Source organism: Acinonyx jubatus, chromosome F2, assembly GCF_027475565.1.
Source record: "Acinonyx jubatus isolate Ajub_Pintada_27869175 chromosome F2, VMU_Ajub_asm_v1.0, whole genome shotgun sequence".
Lineage (NCBI taxonomy): Eukaryota > Metazoa > Chordata > Mammalia > Carnivora > Felidae > Acinonyx > Acinonyx jubatus.
In genome coordinates, this window is record NC_069394.1 from 81,279,518 (window position 1) to 81,299,274 (window position 19,757).

The 19,757-nt window shown below is 42.6% G+C and overlaps 2 protein-coding genes across 4 annotated transcripts in view; one reads left to right on the plus strand and one right to left on the minus strand.

Annotated features, from left to right (window-relative positions):
* Positions 1–15: 15 nt before the first annotated feature.
* MCM4 (minichromosome maintenance complex component 4) lies at positions 16–17,523 on the minus strand. Of its 3 annotated transcripts, none has more exons than XM_053208541.1 (17): positions 17,464–17,523; positions 16,619–16,702; positions 16,066–16,230; positions 15,567–15,730; positions 15,371–15,472; positions 15,086–15,181; positions 14,914–15,009; positions 13,668–13,806; positions 11,207–11,427; positions 9,230–9,350; positions 6,728–6,987; positions 5,920–6,285; positions 5,343–5,470; positions 3,914–4,121; positions 2,672–2,900; positions 2,037–2,170; positions 16–769 (listed from the first exon to the last, which is right to left on the minus strand). In XM_053208541.1, exons 1-17 carry the CDS (start codon positions 17,495–17,497, stop codon positions 677–679), a joined length of 2,640 nt encoding a protein of 879 aa, XP_053064516.1. In that variant the 5' UTR covers positions 17,498–17,523; the 3' UTR covers positions 16–676. The 3 variants fall into 3 exon arrangements, with proteins under 3 accessions (XP_053064516.1, XP_014935772.1, XP_014935771.1); XM_015080286.3 differs by lacking the exon at positions 17,464–17,523 and adding an exon at positions 16,865–16,939; XM_015080285.3 differs by lacking the exon at positions 17,464–17,523 and adding an exon at positions 16,835–16,913.
* An 87-nt stretch (positions 17,524–17,610) lies between these two features.
* The window catches only part of PRKDC (protein kinase, DNA-activated, catalytic subunit), a 206,347-nt gene continuing 204,200 nt past the window's right edge, over positions 17,611–19,757 (plus strand). The window contains exons 1-3 of the mRNA XM_027042809.2: positions 17,611–17,800; positions 19,257–19,333; positions 19,426–19,518. Of these exons, the coding sequence (XP_026898610.1) occupies positions 17,647–17,800; positions 19,257–19,333; positions 19,426–19,518 (324 nt within the window). The 5' untranslated portion in view covers positions 17,611–17,646. The remainder of the gene's footprint in view (positions 17,801–19,256; positions 19,334–19,425; positions 19,519–19,757) is intronic.

The following is a 19,757-nucleotide window of genomic DNA, read 5'->3' on the forward strand; positions in this document are numbered from 1 at the left end:
AAGCACTATCATGAATTTCCATGAATAGAGTGTTTACTAAAGCTTTTTTTCTTGATGAAAAATTATACCAGGTAACCCAGTATTACTTACTCAATCATTTATTTAGGAAAAAGTTTACAGATTAGGATAAAGTAGAAATTAACCTAGAACCTAACCATTTCCAACCATCTTATTTTTTTTTTGTCATATGGGAGCCATGAGAACAAGCCTCTGGAAGGAATGACACTTGAGAGTTTTAACAGGGAGAAAGGCTCTGGTCCTTCATTACCTCACACTGAATGATATGCCCTGGCTAAGTTTTATCTCATATTGCAAAAACGTCAAGCATATTCCCTGATTCCCTTAGGAAATCCAGCACTGACATCCTGTGATATATATAAATACAGATTAAAAATCCTGGTGCTATAATAATGGCACTTACAATAACTTTTACTGTACGTTTGTCAATTGGCACAGAAATTTTACTTATAATGTTAAACAAGCGAAAACACACACTTCACTATGAAAACTGAATCCAGGTTAGAAAATTTTTATGGAGCCAAAAAGATGACTTTAAGGAATCTATTTCCACTGACGGCAGCAGTGGCAGCTGACTGGCCCCTATGCTGTACACATATGCAAGCAAGTGCAACGACCAAGTGCAGACAAGCCACAAACAGCGCTGTCCCGGAGAGCTTCAGAGCAAGCGGACGGTTTTGCCAGTTACTGTCAAGAAGTCGTCATCAGCCAAGGCACGCAGGGCTTCTTCAAACATATCTTTGGTAATCGCCTTTGGGGAAGAGATGAAAACAATTATTTTACATGTCACGTACTCCTTACCTGTAGAGATACAATGATTTCAATTTTTTTTTAATGTCTTTTATTTATTCATTCATTTATTTATTTATTTTTAATGTTTATTTATTTTTGAGGGAGACAAAGACAGAATGCGAGTGGGTTAGGAGCACAGAGAGAGGGAGACACAGAATCCAAAGCAGGCTCCAGGCTCTGAGCTGTCAGCACAGAGCCCGACGTGGGGCTCGAACTCACAAGCCATGAGATCATGACCTGAGCCGAAGTCGGACGCTCAACCGACTGAGCCACCCAGGTGCCCCTTAAATGTTTATTTTTGAGAGAGAGGGAGAGATTGAGTGGGGAGGGGCAGAGAGGGAGACTCAGAATCCAAAGCGGGCTCCAGGCTCTAAACGGTCAGCATAGAGCTTGACGCGGGGCTTGAACTCTTGAGCCCTGAGATCATGACCTGAATCAAAGTCGGACGCTTATCTGATTGAGCCACCAGGAACCCCTACGATGATTTCAATGTTGAAGAACTACTAGTCTCTTTCCTTTCTGATGGCTGTATACATTCCTTAGGTTCTTTTTTCTTTTTTTTAAATTTTTAAAAAAATTTTACTTTTTGAGAGACAGCGAGCAGGGAAGGGGCAGAGAGAGAGGGAGAGAATCCCAAGCAGGCTCCACGAACCATGAGATCATGACCTGAGCCAAAACCAAGAGTCTGATGCTTAACCAACTGAGCCACCCAGGTGCCCCTACATTCCTTAGGTTCTAACTCAGGACGGGCAACTATTTCCCATAGAGGGCCAGATGGCAATACACAGGCTTGACATCTGCCCATATGATGTAGAAATTACTCAACTCTGCCCCTGTGGTGCCAATGTAGCCGAAGTACACAAGTGAAGAAGCATGATGAAAGCAGGCAAAGGGCTGGACTTGGACCCTGGAGTTCTTTTCACTGGACAACTCAACTCTACTTACATCAGGGAACCTGAGCATTTCATCATTAAATTAAGATGCAAGACTGTTAACACTATGTACAATAGCAAAACACTGCAAACATCCTAAATGTCCGACAACTGGTTAAGTAAACGATGGAATAGGCATAAATTTTATGATTATTTCTTGATGGGTTTACGGATGATTTTACTTTTTAAAATATCATATCTACATTTAAGAAAAAAAGTTAAAAAAAAACCCTAAAAGCAGTATTAAAGAAAAAAAAAAGAAAAACTCTATTAAGCAAAAAATTAAACACTTACTATGTCAGATTGTCCACGGATATCTTCAAAAAGTTGCTGATATTTTAGAGCTGGTGTTTTGCCCTTAGATAAAATAAGTCTTTTCAATGCTTCAGCTAATTCTTCTTTCCGTTTACGAGAGGTGGCACTCATTCCTGATTTAAAAGAAATTAATGAAAATATTTCTGCTACAGGGAAGTGAAGTATTTCAAATTTCCATAAGTATTTTAGTAGTATTGCCACAAAAAGGTTAGGGGACAGTTGGGTGAATGCCAAAATATATTCAACATTGTGAGTTCTGAATTCTCTGTTGTTTCCAATTTTCTATAAGTGAGTAGCCGTTAGTTTCCACTAAAACACAGTCCATATAATCTGAAAGGCAAGCAGTGCTCATTAAGAAATGAATTACTTCTTTAAAATGGGCTAACACAGGTGCCTACAGAACAGAATCCCTGTGAAATTAGATACAACACTGTGTGCATGCACATGTGCTAGTGCATTTTTTTCTCGGAAGTTAGCGTATATTTTTCTCACAATTTCTAATATATTCTCAAAGAGGCCCTGATCTGAAAAAGGTTAAGAACCCCTGCTGCTTCAAGCGATTTGTTAGCTCAAATGTGAAATACTAATTACGTGTACGCTCAGTGCACACAGACCTGTAGTTAGAATGGAGATGTCCACAATGCCCGTCCGGGGGTCGGTGGCAGACTGCTTTAGAGCTTCCCGATGGAGGCGCTTTGCTTCTTCAACATCAATTGCTTCAACTTTGTTTGAAAATCGTACTTTAGCATGGGCTTCTGCTAACCGAATTAATGATTCCAGCTGTCGAGGGTATGCGGAAACCATTCCTCGGCTGCTGCCAATCTTTCTCATGTCTACATAAGCCTAGTGTAGACAGGAAAAAAAACCCCAAAACTCCTTTTAACAATAACCTTACTTTCGTGGTTGAACTTTGAACAGTTAATATTCTGTTAAATAAACTACCAGCTGCCAGGTGCAGCACCGAGGGGAATTAAAGTCAGATCTAGCCATGGCCCTTGAAGCTAGCTCAGCAAGAAGGTGGTATCTGATGTAGCTGTGAAGAATGGGAGCGGGCAGTGGGGTGCCTAAGGGTTGGCACTCAGGGGACACAGTGTACTGGGGGTAAAGCGCAGGCCACAATTACAGCAGAGGACTAATCAGGGTGCCTGTCTGAAAAAGATGCTCAAGGCACCGTCTCTGATTTACGCCCCTGCTGAGGGTTCATTTAATGAGCAAGGCAGGCAGACTACTGGGATAATGTTACAAAGGTGAGTTGTATTAAACTCACATTTTTATGATATAATTTTATTTCTTTTTGAGCAACCCTCAAGTATATGATACAAATGGAAAATTATGCATCACTTATAACTTTCATTGAAGCATTTTTCGGGGGTTTAGGATATACAGCCCATCAAAGCACGAGGAACCTTCCTAATATCATAAATAACTTATCTATCATTATGCATTGTATACATGTGAAAGGACACTGAAAAGTGAACATCAGATACTTGCAATTCATTTTATGTTTTAGAAACAAGCAAATGGAAGCTCAGAGAAATTAGATGACTTCTCCAGAGTTACAAAGTTAGTAAGCAGTATCTCTTGTACTTCAAATCAGGTATTCTGATCTTAAATTCACTGTGCTTACAAATATTTAATTACAGAAAGGTTTTACAACATATACAAATGAATCCTTTCGCCCCTTTTACCTTTAGAAAAGTTAATTTTGCAACACAGGAGGAAAAATGAGTTATAGAAAATAGTATGTCATTAACTAAATTACTGTTTTAAAGGAGATGACCAGCCAATTCCATTGATGCAACCGGCTACCAGCTCAACAGACACATTTTCAGGGTTTTAACAGGGACCTGTGTTACCTCGATGAGAGCCTGGCTGGCTTCCTGGCTCAGCCGAGGCACGACCGCGCCGTGGGCGTAAGCGATGTAGTCCTTCAGCACTGCCATGTCCATGAACTCCTCTTCCACTTGTTCCTCACTCTGGTAGTACAGAGACACAAGATGGTGAGCCAGACGCCTGTCGTATGCTTCGTCCTGAGGGTCCAGCATGAGGAAGATCAAATCAAACCTGAGAAAATATTGTGAAAAAAACCTGTTTTCCTGCTCGGGACACCGACGTACCCACAAATTTAAATTTGCTCCTGAGCCACGTAGACACGCAGAGCATGTGCGCATGTAGTCAGGGTTGCCAAGGGACAATTAAGGGTCTGCTGTCCCATGGTCCAGTGAGCCTTCAGTTCAACCCCTTCTCCCTGTTCTGGCCCCAGCAGGTGCCTGTTCTTCTGGCCCTTAGCTCTGCCCAGGAAAAGGCTTGTCACCAAATAGCCGACTCAAAGAAGTACGATTCCTCCAAGGGAAATGTTATGGTAATTTGGAAGACTGGAAGATTTAAAGGAAAATGCAAAACAAACAAACAGAACAAAACAACTTTGGTTAGAAAAAAAAAGTCTAGGGGCACCTGGGTGGCTCAGTCGGTTAAGTGTCCGACTCCTGATTTTGGCTGAGGTCATAATCTCACAATTTGTGGGTTCAAGCCCCACATCGGGCTCTGCACTGACAGTACAGGGCTTGCTTGACATTTTCTCTCCTCTTGTACCCTTCCCCCAAATAAATAAATAAACTTAAAAAAAAAAAAGTTGAGTAATTAAAATCTCAAAATCCATTTATGAAATACATCAATACTTGTAGTAAGGGGGTTGAGAAAAAGCATGGACCACAGAACTCCACTTTCACAAATTTAATTTTTCAGAACCTTATCTGTCACGTGAAGCCATTCCCTGTACTTAATATTATATAGTGGCTTTAAGACTGAGATGAGCAGTGACTGATGGACAGGTATCTTGAGTGACGTCAAGGTGAAACGTCCCAATAGTTTCAATGTTAAGATGCCACTCGCAGCTGAGTAGAGAAGCACAGTCCTTGCCACGAAAACCCTGACCAACCATATTAGAAAACTTTGCATTAGAATGAAGAATTTGATACTAGTAGCTGCTGAATGCTATTATTATTATTACCATTATTATTATTATTGTTATTTATTTAGAGAGAGAGTATACACAAAGGTGGGGAGAGGGGCAGAGGGACAGGAAAGAGAATCCTAAGCAGGCTCCATGCTCAGTGCAGAGCCCAATACGGGGCTCGATCCCATGACCCTGGGATCATGACCTGAACTGAAATCAACAGCTGGACGCTTCACCGACTGAGCCACCCAGGCGCCCCTATTATTTTATCTCACCCTGAAAATTCTACAAATGAGCAAAGTAAGAACATCTCTTTTATGTTCTCATACCTTGATAATAATGTGTGAGGCAGCTGGATATTTTCAATGGTAGTTTTTTTTGGATTCCATTGAGACTCAATAGGATTTGCTGCTGCCAGGATAGACGTGCGTGCATTGAGCTGGCAAATGATCCCAGCCTGTCAGAGAAAACAGTGCAGTTAGAAGCTTCACCCTAACGCTGGCAGGAACAGTGTGAGCGATTTTCCGCTGGCACGCCCTCTGCCATGTACCCACTGTCACCAACAGCCATGCAACAGCACCTTGTAAGGGTGACGTCAGCAGATCCACCTGGGACAATCCCATCCTCAGATTCACGCCAAGAACAGAGTTTTAGATAAATGCAAGCCGTAACTGCATTTTTGTCACAAACTAAACCCCTTGCAGGACATTTTGGACAAACTCAAGTTCTACGAATTCCACACATTAGTGAGCCAGTACAGCAAACAAAAGATGATCTTGCGGAAAATACTTTTTCAAAAGCATTTAGCTGACACCTAGCAGGAAAAGTACTGGAAAGTATTCACGAGTTTCCCAAAGGTCTAGATTTCTAAGTGTACCCACGTTAAGCATGCAGAACGGGCCTCACCTTTGCAATGGAAAGAGTCTGCTGTTCCATGACTTCGTGTAGTACTGATCTCGTACTTTCATTCATCTTGTCAAACTCATCAATACAGCAGATACCATTGTCACTCAGAACAAGGGCACCAGTCTGCAAGACAAGCTGCCTCGTCTCAGGGTCTTTCATCACGTATGCGGTGAGGCCAACTGCACTGGAGCCTTTCCCAGACGTGTACTGGCCCCTGGGGACCAGATTGTACACATACTGCAGCAGCTGAGACTTGCTGGTACCAGGGTCACCACACAGCAGGATGTTGATCTCAGCACGAAATTTGCCTCTGCCTGTGTGACTAAAATCCTTTCTTGTTCCACCAAAGAGCTGAAGCAAGATTCCCTAAACAAACATGTTAAACATTCACTTACTACATAGTAACTGAGATCCAGTATAAGCGTTAGTGGGATTTTCTTACTCTGTGAATACAAAAATCACAATTAAGAAATTAAAGGAAGGTGGAAACGACACAACAGTGCTTTAAATGATCACTAACCAATTTGTATAGAAGCACACACCACTGTGCCAGAATAGTGGCCATGCAAATCCCTATTCTGACCCCATCTGGTTATGTTGAGAAACATCCAAGTTCAACATAGACATGAGGAAAGGGACAATGATGCTGTGATTCTTGTCGACCAATAACTAAATCAGACTGCGAGCACCTGCTCTGTGGAACAGGCAACAACTCTTATCCTTTATGGGCTGGGGGGCGGGGGGATGTTTATACCTTTTGATCTCAAAGAACTACAAATCCTGATCAAAGTTAAAAATCCATTGTTACCTTCTTTATATCTTCGTGTTCATAAATGCTTGGAGCCAAGGCTGAAGCAAGTCTCTCATAAATGTCTGGTTTTCTGGAAAGTTCCTTAAGCAACTCCACACGCTTCTCTGAAAACAGTTTCTGCTCTGCTTCTTCATCAAGGCCATGTAGACGTTTTGCATCAGTTTTCCGATAGTGAATGACATCAATGTGGGTTTTGTAGACAGACTTCACATTACTCACACGTGAGTTGACTCGAATAGGAACAGCTCGATAGATGCCTGAGGACACAACCAAGACACCTGCTTTTATCTTCTCCTCAATGGCTCATAAACCAGCATGGACAACAGGGAGCACCGCAGAGATCTGACAGCTGGCAGGGGAAGTGAGCCTCCACGCACACTGCCTTCGCGGCCCTCCTAGAATCAAGGGCTCAGGCCTTTGCTACAAAGCTCCCCACTGAAGGGGGCAAGGCAAGTTGGGAAGAACATAGGTTTTTGAAAAAAGCAGACCCAAAAATGTGTTCATCTGTGACTGTTAGCTCTATGACCTTGAGCACCTATCTGAGTATAACCACTGCATACAATCATCCTGAGATTAAATGAAATTATTTTGCTTTTAACACAATGCTGGCTGATGGCTGTGTTCTGTAAATAGTATTCTGAAATAGTTATTTTCATTTCTCTTAAGCTTAGTGTACTGAATCTGCTTAATAATTATTTGACAAAGTACTATTATTTAGAACAAAGTCCTAAAATCCTGTACCAAAAATTTGGAAAGAAAGGAAATCCTAAAAGCTCTTTTGCAAATTACTCAAAAATTACTTAGACATGACAGCCTACAGAGTCAAAGGTGAAGATATGATAAAGGAAAAATAAAAGTGTTTCTAGGTGAATGGCCATGCCCCAGTGTGCTTCTTAAATATAATTTAAGAACATTAGAGGTAAATGAACAATCAGCACTTCAAACATACCAACTCATTTGTTCTTTAAGAAGTGTTTCCCGGGGTGCCTGGGTGGCTCAGTTGGTTAAGCATCCAACTACAGCTTAGGTCATGATCTCATGGTTTGTGAGTTTGAGCCCTGTGTCAGGCTCTGTGCTGACAGCTCAGAGCCTGGAACCTGCTTCGGATTCTGTGACTCCCTCTCTGCCCCTCCCTCACTTGTGCTCTGTCTCTATCAAAAATAAATAAACGTATTAAAAAAAAAAAAAAAAAAAGAAGTGTTTCCCAACCTGATAGGTCTGTTTATGTTTCTTGACTTTCAAGCTAGAAGGCTTGGACTCCGGGACAATCCACTTTCCTGCTGCTTGAGGAGCAAGCATCTGTGCCCTCTACCAACAGCCTTCACGACAAGCCTCCATAGATTGCTGGTCCTTCTGTTTATTAGCAGGTCACGTAATTCTTTCTCAAGACGTAAAAACCAATTTAAATGCAGTATTCTGAGACTACACACCCTTCTTCAGGCAAGCCAGATTAGGGATGGATGATGATTTAAAGTGGTCTAGTTATCTCTACTGGTGCTTGCAGAGATTCACTGCCTTAGAACAGCACAAACAATACTTACTTTACATTCATACGGTGCTTTCCACAGCACCCCCCCCCCCAATACGTTCACCTGTATCATCACATTAATTCCACTTGGAGGTTGAGGAAATTAAAATAGCAGACTAAATACTTTACTGAAGATTTCAAAGCAGTAGGGGCAGAACTAGTCGTCCACAGTGTTATCAGGTTGCCAGGGACAATGCTGGGCTTCATACCGGGAGACACGGGATGAGAAGTCCTAACTCACTGAACACAACCAAGAGGCTGCCCCGGGAGCCACGGCCACTCCCTGGACTTAGTCCCCTCACTGCCCTCAATGAAGAACTGTGCTTGCTGTCCAAACACACCCCCTTTGAGAAACCAGGTGCTCATGCTGCTCGGAAGCAGAGAAAAACTGGCATGTGTGCGTGGCGCAGTGACATAGCACTCTCGTGGCCAGAAGAGGGGAGGAGCCCTGTGCCACAAATTAGAACCTCAGCTACAGTGATCTGCAAGTCTCAGTGTCCACTCCCTCCAAAAATATCACGTGACTCGTGCGTGGAAGCAAAGTGCTCTGACCCATTCTTCTCTATGACAGGTGAGTGTTAACCCTTGTCTGTGCATTTGGGAAATAAGTAGCAAATTACTTAAAATTCCAGAGTTGGTGAGTGCTGCTTCCTGGAGCTGCTCGTATGATTTCAATCTTAGCAACACCAGCCTTGTCTGAGCCGTTTTCTCAAGATACCAACACTATCAAGTCAAAATACACTCACAGCTCTGGAACACAGAGATGTCAAAAGCAAGCAACTGCAAGGACAATGACTGGAAAGGTTCTATCCTGCTAGGTAGAAAGGTGATTAAAGCAGGACTCATTTCCTCAAGACTCGAATGACTCCTGCAGGCAGGACCAAGCCAGAGGACTAAAAAGTGTCAAAAAAACAAAAACAAAAAAAAAAAACAAGACAGACTTCTCTCATTAATACAATTTACGTTCTTACCTGTAACGTTCACTCTGTCTCCAGGCTGAACCTTGTCAACAAGATCATTGTGAGCAAAAAGGATGACAGTGTGAGGCGTCTGCCCTGCAGGCATATCTTCAGGAGACTCTTGAAGTTTGATCTGAAAGAGCAGTAGAAACCGAAATCTCAACAAATGACAAGCATAATTTGCACAAAACTGCCAGTCTTACTTAGAGATAACTACTTTTGATGTTTACCGTGTTTGTTTTTAAAACACCATTCTTTGCTTTTATCTCCAGATAGCTAACATTTTCTTAAAAGCTTTTCATGTGACACGATCACATTTTTGGAAGGATATTGTTTATTTACACATTACCCTAATTGGGGGAAGTGTCTGGTGACTTGTCACCATTTTTTTTTTTTTTTTTGCCATTTCAAGGTTGTAGTCGATATTTCTTGGTTTAAATGTCTGCCTATATTTCTAGTTATGTTTTGAGAAATGACTTCTAATAGATTTCCTAGGTGGAGAAGTACACTTTTCAGATTCATGGTTAAGCACTTCTGTGCATCTCTGCTAGTCACAAATACTTGCCTATTTACTCATCTAAGAGGTATTGGCTGAGTACCTGCCATGTGCTGGACCCTGGTTCTAGGTACTGGAGACTGCAGTGAATGAAGTTCCCTCCCTCAGAGTGGAGGACAGACAATACACAAACACACAAGTGAGTACGTAACATCTGACAGTGACAAATCCAACAGACAGAAGAAAATACAGAGTAAGGAGCACAGGTGGTGGGGGTGAAGAGATGCTTTTTGTAAAGCAAGGCTAGGGAAGGCCTTTCTCAGATCAAGCAACCTCTAGGCAGAGGTGTAAGGATGTTAGAGAGGAAGCCACGTGTTCTGAATGGTAAGAACATTCACTGCAAAGGTCCTGAGGCAAACTTATGCTTGGCTGAGGAAGGAAATGGTTGTATAAGGAAATGGTTGAGACGCTGTCACTGAGGTCTGTGGGTACACAAAGTGTGTTGTGGTGATGTGGGGCCACATAGTTTAGAGGCTACTCTAAGACATTAAAGGTTTTATTTCAAGTCAGTTTGGGAATCTTTAAAGCATTCTAAAAATACTAAAGCACCTAGGGAGCAGGGTTGCCAAATTTTTATCTCCAACTCAGCACCACGCTGGCATTGAGTTGAGGTATATTTGCTTATATTAGATAAAAATTTACCAATATTCACCAACATTAAACATTTCTATCTTAATTTTCAATTCTTTGGTTAGTAAAAAGTTGAACACTTTTTCACATTTGCTAATATTTTTCTCACTGACTCCCCATACAGGAAATTACCTTTTGTAGTATTTTGAACACATTCTCTACTTAAATTTTTAAAAGTTGTTTAAATATTGTAACAACAACAAAAAAACAGTCCTTGACCCTGTGTGTGCCTTTATACCATCATAATCGTAGCAAATAAATTATTTTTCCTTTTCCTACTTATTTGTAAGTCATCTTAATATTCACCTTAAAATGTCTAGGATTAAAGAGGCAAAAGGCCAAACTTCCTTTATAATAAAATCTGTGAGAAAAACTTTAGAAAACCTGTCAATTCATTCTGTACCACTGGCACAGCCGAAAAATGACAAAATCAAACCAAATAATGTTTACCAATCTTTTAAAAAAGATTTTTTAAGTAACCTGTACACCCAACGTGGGGCTCAAACTTACAACACTGAGATCAAGAGTCACATGCTCTACTGACCGAGCCAGCCACAAGCTCGGTTTTTACTGATCTTGGAACACTGCCATCCCAAAGCTGAAGGCTTAAGTTTCAAGTACCCAGCCCAAAACCCTGTAACAAAATCTAGTGTCAAAGAAGGAATGAAATAGCTGGATTCCATTTAGGAAGCCAGGTTTTTAGAGCCTTACTAACGGACGTGTTAAATTTGGCTTTTTGAGGATCCAGAGATGTAGAACAAACATGCCAAAGGGGCCTCCCAGGGCCCCAAGAAAGCACACACCATCTGCTTGTCGGAGAACACAGAGCGATTATGGATCAGTGCCATGCTGTGGGTGGTGTGGCAACGCTCACAGACGGAGGGCTCAGCGATGCGACCACGGTCAATCTCCACCCGGGTTGTGTGGGCGCACACTTGGCACTGGAAGAAAGCTTCTTGCATCTCTGGAATCAGCTGGGATGTCCTGATTACCATGCCACTGATGGCGATGAGCTGGTCGATGTCTGCAAGGGGTTGGGGAGAGAGATCAGCTTGTCCATCAGCCACTGTCCACAGCCCAGCCAGACGTGGTCTTCCCTGAGCTATACGCCTGCCAGGGCAGGTCTGGGCATGCTGTGAAGCCCAGGAGAATGCTACTGGGAGATGCAGAGGTAGCTGGGGATGGCTGGGGTCGCAGACAGGTGCTGTGGCCAGGGCACAAATGTTTCACTGGGTACCCTCAGGTCTGGCTTGGGATGCCCTTCCTGTGTTGTCTTCCTTCTTCTCTGCTCTGATGGACCTCTGGCCCTATGTCCCAGGGCCCTGTCTCCAACAGGCCTCTACCACGTCCCTGCTCGTCTGCCTCTTGTTCTGCTCCACCTTCCGATTTTGGATTAGAAGGTTTACACTTTTGCCTCCTTTGTGCCACGGCCCCCCACCGCACTCACTGTATCTGTAGAAGTCCTGCTGTGTCATTTTATGTGAAAAGCATGGGCCCTGGAGCCAGATGATCAGGACTGAGAACCTGTGTGACCTTGAGGATATCCTTAGCCACTCTGTGCCTATCTACACATGGCAGTGAGGATGGCACCTACCTTATGAAGTTGTTGAAGATTAACAGCCTGCATACATCAAGCTTAATAAGAACAGTACGTTGCAGTAATAAGCACTATAAAACTTAGGCAATCTTTACTGCCATTTATACAAGAAAGCTCTTATACAGAATATTTTTCACTCTTGTTCCTAGTTCCTCTACAATTTGGGCCTTCCCTGGCAAAACTTTTACCCAACGAATTCCCACTGGTGGTTCCAAATGAGTAACACTGTTATCTGTAGTCAATAGAACTCAGCCTATAGTCAGCCACTGGTGGCCGTGTAGATTGTTTTAGCCTTCCAGTACTTACTAATGATTCATGAGGTCTTTCGCACTTGGCCCAGTCCTCCCTTCCACCTACTTACAAATCTTCCTTTCTTGTCTCCCCACCAATCCTTTTACCTTAACAAGTAACCTCTGTAACTAGTTACACAAATAAACGTAGAAGTTAGAACACTTTTGAAATTAGTTGAGTATCTGGCAATTCCTCTTCCTCCAAAACTGTGATAATCTTCTATCTTACCCCGAATTCTTCATGTACCAGCGCTCTGCCTCTGGAAACTTAACTGTAGCACTCTTACTCAAACAGTCTCCTACTTCCTTCTGCGTCACCACTGAATGGCCGATCATAGCAGTGAGGTCAGGAACCAATTTCATGATACACATATACGTATATATGTTCCTTTAATCAATAGTGAACTCCAACACTTGCTTGCTTATTGGCCGTTGTATTTTCTTTTACCGATATTTGTGTCTTTTGCATGTTCGCCTACAGGGGTATTTACTCATTCTCCATACTTTATACACCTCAATTTTCACACATGGCAAATACTATATTTGTCCTGTATTTTCACTCCTATGGCCACTGTCCAGCTTAGGACCCTGCTGTTCCACACCGGAGCTACTGTTAACATCTCCTAACTGAATTTCAACATACCTTGCACACCAGACCGACCCACCATAAACTTCTCAAGAGTGCAAAAGCCTTCTTGCTTTCTCCTGAAAAAGTATCAATGGCTCCCTATTGACTTTCGAGTAAAAATCTGTATTAAATTGGAATTCCAAGTTCTTCAGGACCCAGGCTTTCCAGCCCTCACACAAACATTAACTCCCTGCTTCAGCCAGCATTTGCTATTCATGCTCAGCTCTGGTTCACTTCTGCCTACATCCCCCTTTGTGCTGTATCGTGATTCCTTCATGCTTGCTTTCCAAATCCTTACTATAACCCAAATTTCTCTCTCAACATGAACTCTTTCCACCTGGGCCTAGAACTCCTGCCCTCCCTCAGCTGAGACATCTCCTGCACTGATCTCCTGTTCTACATTTTTCTTTTATTACTTTCGGAACTTCTTAAGCTCCAAGGCAGGGATCATATTTTGCATTTGTTTTCTACAGTGATTTTGAAAAAAGTGCTTATTTAGTAACTGTGAAATTTATATTTGGGCAAGTTCTTCTTAAGATAGACAGTTGTCAAGAGTTATAACATTTTTTATGTAATTTCAGTTAAGTTAAAAAAAGGTACAGTGGGTTCAAAGCTGTATAAGGTAAATGAATTTGCCACATAGTCAATTTATAATCCATTATCATCACTATCACATACACCAACTCTTTTAAAGTTCCTTGATAGTGAAATAAGATTTTGTTTATGTATTTTCTTATTAAAAGCATTACCTTCTGGATTCAGGTTTCTCATATTTTTTGTCTTCAGTGCGTTGAATGGTCTTACTTGAATCTGATGTTCTAAGATTGAGTCAGGGTAACGGTCAAAGAAGATCTCATTGACAGCCATGTCAAAGGTTGGGATAACTTCCTATAATACATAGAAACAAAGGTATGTTTATATTTCCATCTTAGAATTAAATACAAAAAATAGACCATTTCATATTGGCAATATAAAAACAAACACACAGCATAATCCAAAAACATCACCTGTATATAATCACAACATGCATTTTACAAAACCTTGGGTACATTGAGACTGAGCTATCTCACCTTTGCATATTCTCATTTGGGTTAAGTGTGACCACGCATATGAAATCTTCACAATGTACTGCCTCGTCTTAGGCTTTTAATTAGTAACAAAAGGATTTTAAACTTTTGTGTCTTATTTTTTTCCCCATAATGATACCAGAATAAATAAATCATAATTACCGCAAATTTGTTAACATTTGTTTTCCATTTTACAGGTGAAAAATCAGCCTCTGAGAGGCTAGAGAACTTGACCAAAGTCACACAGCTATTATGTAGCAAGATCAAGATATAAAACCAAGTCAGCTTGCCCCAAAACTACAATCATAATCAATATAGCTCAGGGGCCCCTGGGCAGCTCAGCTGGTTAAGCGTTCAACTTTGGCTCAGGTCATGATCTCGCGGTTTATGAGTTGAGCCCTGCATCAGGCTCTGTGCTGATGGCTCGGAGCCTGCTTTGGATTCTGTGTCTCCCCCCCTTTCCGCCCCTCATGCTCGTGCTCTTTCAATAATAAATAAACGTTAAAAAGAAAAAATCAACATAGCTGACACTTCAATAAAATCTGACCTAAAGCTTCAAAAAAAGTTAACATAATCTGTTACAGATGGCACAAATATGTAATGCATTTATTTATAAAATATTTTCACTTAAGATCATTTATTTCATCCAACCCAAGGAGCTATCAATTTTAAGATTCACCATTATTTTATATACTGTTAAATATTGCCATTAAACTATGACATGCCACTAACAATAACACATATCCCTATTTTGGAAAGGTAAAAGTATGAGAAAAATGTTCATCTTAAAGGAGAAGAAACATGATTTTCTTAAGTTTTTGTGCTCTGGAAGCCCATTTTGGAGACCCATGAAATTCAGCTATTAAAAAATCCTCTAGATATTCTGGATGTTTACTGTAGTTCATCAAGGTCAAAATCAAATTCTTACCTGTGGGTAGCAGATGAGCTGTCTGTATAGATTTTTGTCAAATGATTTTATGTGTTCACAGTTTACATTTAAAAATGGCTCCCCAATGACATTAATCTAGAAAAGAAGACAAGTTATGTTCTGCTAACTGTTTTAAAATACATTATTTGAATTTATAAGACTATTTGATTACCTCTCCAAGTCGCTGAATGTACAGAGGTTCCGTAATATCTATGCCAATATTTTCTTCTTCTTTAGCCAGAGGGTCAATAAAACGCTGAAGGAACCTCTTGATGTAGAGAGAAAAACATGAAATCTGATGCATTTAGGAATAAGCAACTACTCAAAATGCAAAAAATTATGAGCCCATCACTATTTGGAGGCATATGTATTCTTATACAGCCAAGTGTTATGGCTACTTATAGTTCATAAACTCTTTCTCCCAGCACTTTCAGAGCCATATTAAAGTACAGCTTACCTGAAAATTTTCTTTGCATGTTGCTACATTTACATCTGTTCCCCAAATCACAAGCTTTTGGCCTAGAGACTGCTCACTCGCCACTATATCTTCTGTAGCTGGCTATACACAAAAACACCATAGAACAATGTTAATGGGGAATTACCCATCCCATGTCCCCCAAAACCTCTATCAGAAAACCGTACTGTGTACTCACCACATCGGACTGCAAATCCACCTGCAGGCCTTTCCGAGCAGACCCCAGGTCAGGCCTCTGCCTCACAGGCGTGCCTCTAATAGCACTCCTTGGGGTTCCCTCTACCCGAGAGCTGGGAGTGCCATATGTCAGTGGTGAACTAACGTCAAAGTCAAGGGGGATTGCTACAAAAACAAAGTTTGACAATCTACAATAAAATTCTGGTAGCCTATCAAATAAAAAACTAGAGCATGTTATTGGTTGATCTAAGTCATCTAAACACAATAGCAAATAACGTTCCTTGCGACCTGAAGTGATGAAGATCCCAGGACTATTAAACCTTCTAGTAAAAAAGCACCAAAACTTTCTTTCTCTGCTCATGAAGCCCTAACACCTACTATCTTGTACTCTTGCTGAACATACCGTTACATTAACCACCCGTTAACAAACCAGCACATCTGACCAGCAGAAGCATCATCATATATTAACCACAGTATAACTTAGAACGCCAGAAACACACTTGAAGAATGTATCTGAGCAGGGCTGGAAAATAACGTGTCCTGAGCGGCAGGGCTCTGCAGGTCAGCTCCAGGCGAGGTGGGCATAGGCTGCAGCTCTCCTGTAGAGGTAGAATCTTCGCCTCTACGTCTCTGATACGGTGATGACCTGGCATCCTCACTTCGAGCTTGTGACATACAAAACAGAAAAGATGGCCATTAATTCTCACGTTTGGTCTTCCTCGAGTTCCATCAAATCTTTTGGGAACAAGCAACAAACCAAACAAAAAGGAGACAAATGGGCATGGACATATTTACAAATAAAAAACAGCTTGGCAAGGGTGGAAATGAAGGCCCAGCGCTGCCTGCCCCACAAACAAAGTGCCTGCACACTAGAACTGGCAGAACACCGGGCAAAGGGCTCGCAGTCCCCCCATCTTACTCCATGCCAAGACTTAAAGACTCCGCTCCGAAACCGAAACCCGCGGGGCCCTGCGCACAGACCAGGGTGGCGGGAAAAGGCCAAAAGAGAGGCCAGGGTAATGCTGCGAGCCCGACCCACGGGAAGGGACTTACGCGTCTGCGCGGGAGTGATTCGCCCGCGCCGGCTGCCGCGGCGGCTCGGGGTGGACGCCGGGGACGACATGGTGCTCGGGGTACCTGCGCAACGAAAAGGGAGGTTCACGCCGCGTCCGCCTCCGGTTTTCCCCTTCCCCACCGCACAGACAACCGCGCTGGACACCGCGCCGCACCGCCCCCGCCCTCTAGCTGCTGCTGGGGAAGCGCGGCCACCTTCGAGGCGCGCAGGGGTCCCAGACGCACCCGGAGGCTAGTGTCCCGAAACCACGGGGGCTGGGCCTAGATTTCGCGCCAGCGGCACTGTCGTCCACGCCCTCGGCGGTGCGCCACCAATCACAGAGGCGCCCATGTATGGCCCCGCCTCCGGGAGACGCCACTGCGCACCTACAGGGGAGATTGAGTAGCCTCCCTCGGCGCCTCACGGCAACAGACTCAAGCCTCGCTCGGTGCCGCCCCCTCCGTTTAGGTGGTCTGACCCCCTGCGAGACGGCGTTTTCGCGGGAAAACTGGGGTGTCCGGCCAGACCAGGTTTACGGAGGGGTTTTTCTACACTGTAGTGTTGGCTAAGAATGTTTTTGTGTATCCGTTAGGCACTTCATTTTTAAAGACATTACACATGCATTTTTCACTCTTTATCAAGGGACAACTTTGTCGATCTTGACCCAAGCCTCTAGCTTGTTTTTTCTTTTTCCTGCCTTTGATTGACCCCAAGTCACCAACATTCCGCCCCATTTATTTCGAGGCCAAATTGTTGAATTCCTGTTTCTCCCTAGGCTTCGATGTAAGCGTCCTAAGTGTATTGTGTGTAACACATTCGTTGGCCTTCTAATGTCTTAATTCACATCTAAGCGGCTCTTCTTCCAAAGAAGTCTCCATTCAAGGTCTCCCCCAAGAGCCCAGTCACTGCGAGCCCCGCCTCTGCCCCGGAAACCCCAGCCCCGAACCCGTGAGCCCCGCCTCCGAGCCCCGTGGCATCTCGGGATCCCGGCAGAGGTTGCGCACGCGCGGTGCCGGGTTTGGGCATCATGGCTGACTCCGGGTTAGGCGTGCAGGGCTCCCTACTGCAGCTGCAGAAGTCCTTGTCTGCCGGGGACCGCTGCAGCGCCGCGATGGCCAGTTACCAGCTGATCCGGGGCCTGGGGCAGGAGTGCGTGCTGAGCTCCGGCCCTTCAGTGCTGGGTGGGTACTGTCCCGGCCGTGCCGAGGGGGGCGCAGACGCGCGTGCGCGTTTGGGGTTGCTGGAGCCCGACAGCCTAGCGTTTCTCCCGCCGTGGGTGCATCTAGCGGTATTTTGAAGTCCAGCCTTTTGATTCTGGATTGTCGGAATTTCTGTGGAAATTTTTGTGGAAAAAAAGTGACTTGTCATGCGGCTTTTTTTTTGTTAGGAAAGATGTTTTAAAAGTAAAGTTGGTGAAAATGCCTTAAGTTTAGCAATCCTTACTATGCAAAGTGGGCAGAGAGAACCAAAGGAAAGTATTTTCCTTCACCTTAAACGCGCTTAAACCCTCCAGTACCTTTCTCATACCCTCAGGTTTGAAACCTCAGAAGGAAGGTTCCTACTTTTGAGAAGCATTGCAGAAATGTAACCGAAAAGTCACATCTTTGTGAGCAATCTCTGATGAGAACTTTTTGTTCCTTTGTAGTAAAAGTGCTTCTTTTCAGCACTTTAAAAATATATCATTGCTTGAAAACTTACGATGCTATCTAATACCTATCTATTGCCAAGGGTGTATTATCAGCGTGAAAGTAAATTTTAAAAACTAACCTGTAAATGTTTTCTAGTCTCGGCGTTTCTAAGTTAGAATTCCTTTTTCATTCCTTTAGTTAACTTGTTGATAAAGCCGTTCCAAGTTTATTCTGAATATTTAGTATGTGTTCTTTCACGTGAGAGACTAGAGGGGAGTGTATTAGTTTTCTCTTGTTGCGGTAACAAATACTACAAGCTTAGTGGTTTAGGTTTGTTAATCTTACATTCTGTAGTTGGAAGCCTAACATGGGTTCACCAAATTAAAACCCAGGCATCAGGCAGGGTCATGTGGAATTCATTTCCTTTTTCATTCAGGTTAGCACAATTCTGTTCTTGCAATTGCAGGGCTAAGGTCCCTTTTTCCTTCCTGATGTTCCCTGCTTGTAGAAACCACCCACATTTCTTGGATCATGGCTTCCATCTTCAAAGCCAGCAACCATGGGTCCAGGAACCCCTGTGCTTGAAATCTCTCTTCTCTCCTGCCCCCCTCTTTCCAACACTCTTCTTTCTCTCCCCTCCACTGTTAAGGGCCCATGTGATAATATTGGGCCCACGGATAATCCAGGATAATTTCCCCTCTTTAAAGTCAGCGATGAGCAACTTTAATTCCATTTGCAACCTTAATTCCCTTTGGCCATGTAAAGTTAGCGTATTCACAGGTGTGACGTTGGGATTAGGGCTCAAGTATCTTTGGAGCCATTATTCTGCCTGTGTCATCTCAATGGAATATCATCTAGAATTTCCTGTTTTCTTTATTTAAATACAGCATCCTTAAGTTAGTGTTTAATTGTTTATAAGGCTGAATTGAGAAATATGCAACCCATTTAGGGTGGGTTTATGGAGTGCTTTTTGGCAACTCTCTTACCTTACTTGTTTTTTTTTGTCCAGCATTACAGACTTCCTTAGTTTTTTCCAAAGATTTCGGTTTGCTTGTATTTGTTCGGAAATCACTTAGCATTGATGAAGTAAGTTGAAGATCTTTATTTTCCTTTTCGTGTGTATTCCTAAATGTTGGAGTGACTCTTCTTCTTACCCATATTTACTATATTATTTACAGTTTCGTGATTGTAGAGAAGAAGTCCTAAAATTTTTATGTGTTTTCTTAGAAAAAATTGGCCAGAAGATCACACCTTATTCTCTTGATATTAAGGTAAGGAGAAAAAACATATGTCAATATTGATTGTAATTTATGGTGTAAGTTGAACTTGAGTTTGTATTTTATTCTTGTCTTTCTCATCGAGGAGTTTACTTATTGTGCATGATTGTGTTAGAAATGAAGCGGGTTATTCTTTTTAGATTTAATAAGCTAAGACTAATCAAAAACTACTTTGATTTGTGGCATATAAGGTAAATAATGTCTTTTATAAAAGGTCATACATAATAAATTTG

Excerpts from the sequence above, each read along its gene's own strand:
- MCM4 (XM_053208541.1), bottom strand. The coding sequence starts at position 17,497 with ATGGAGACTTCTTTGGAAGAAGAGCCGCTTAGAT. Across the intron at positions 16,703-17,463 it reads GGAAGAAGAGCCGCTTAGAT|GTACCCCGAGCACCATGTCG; the intron begins GTGAATTAAGAC and ends TTCGTTGCGCAG. Across the intron at positions 6,286-6,727 it reads AACACGAAGATATAAAGAAG|GGAATCTTGCTTCAGCTCTT; the intron begins GTAACAATGGAT and ends ATGTTTGTTTAG.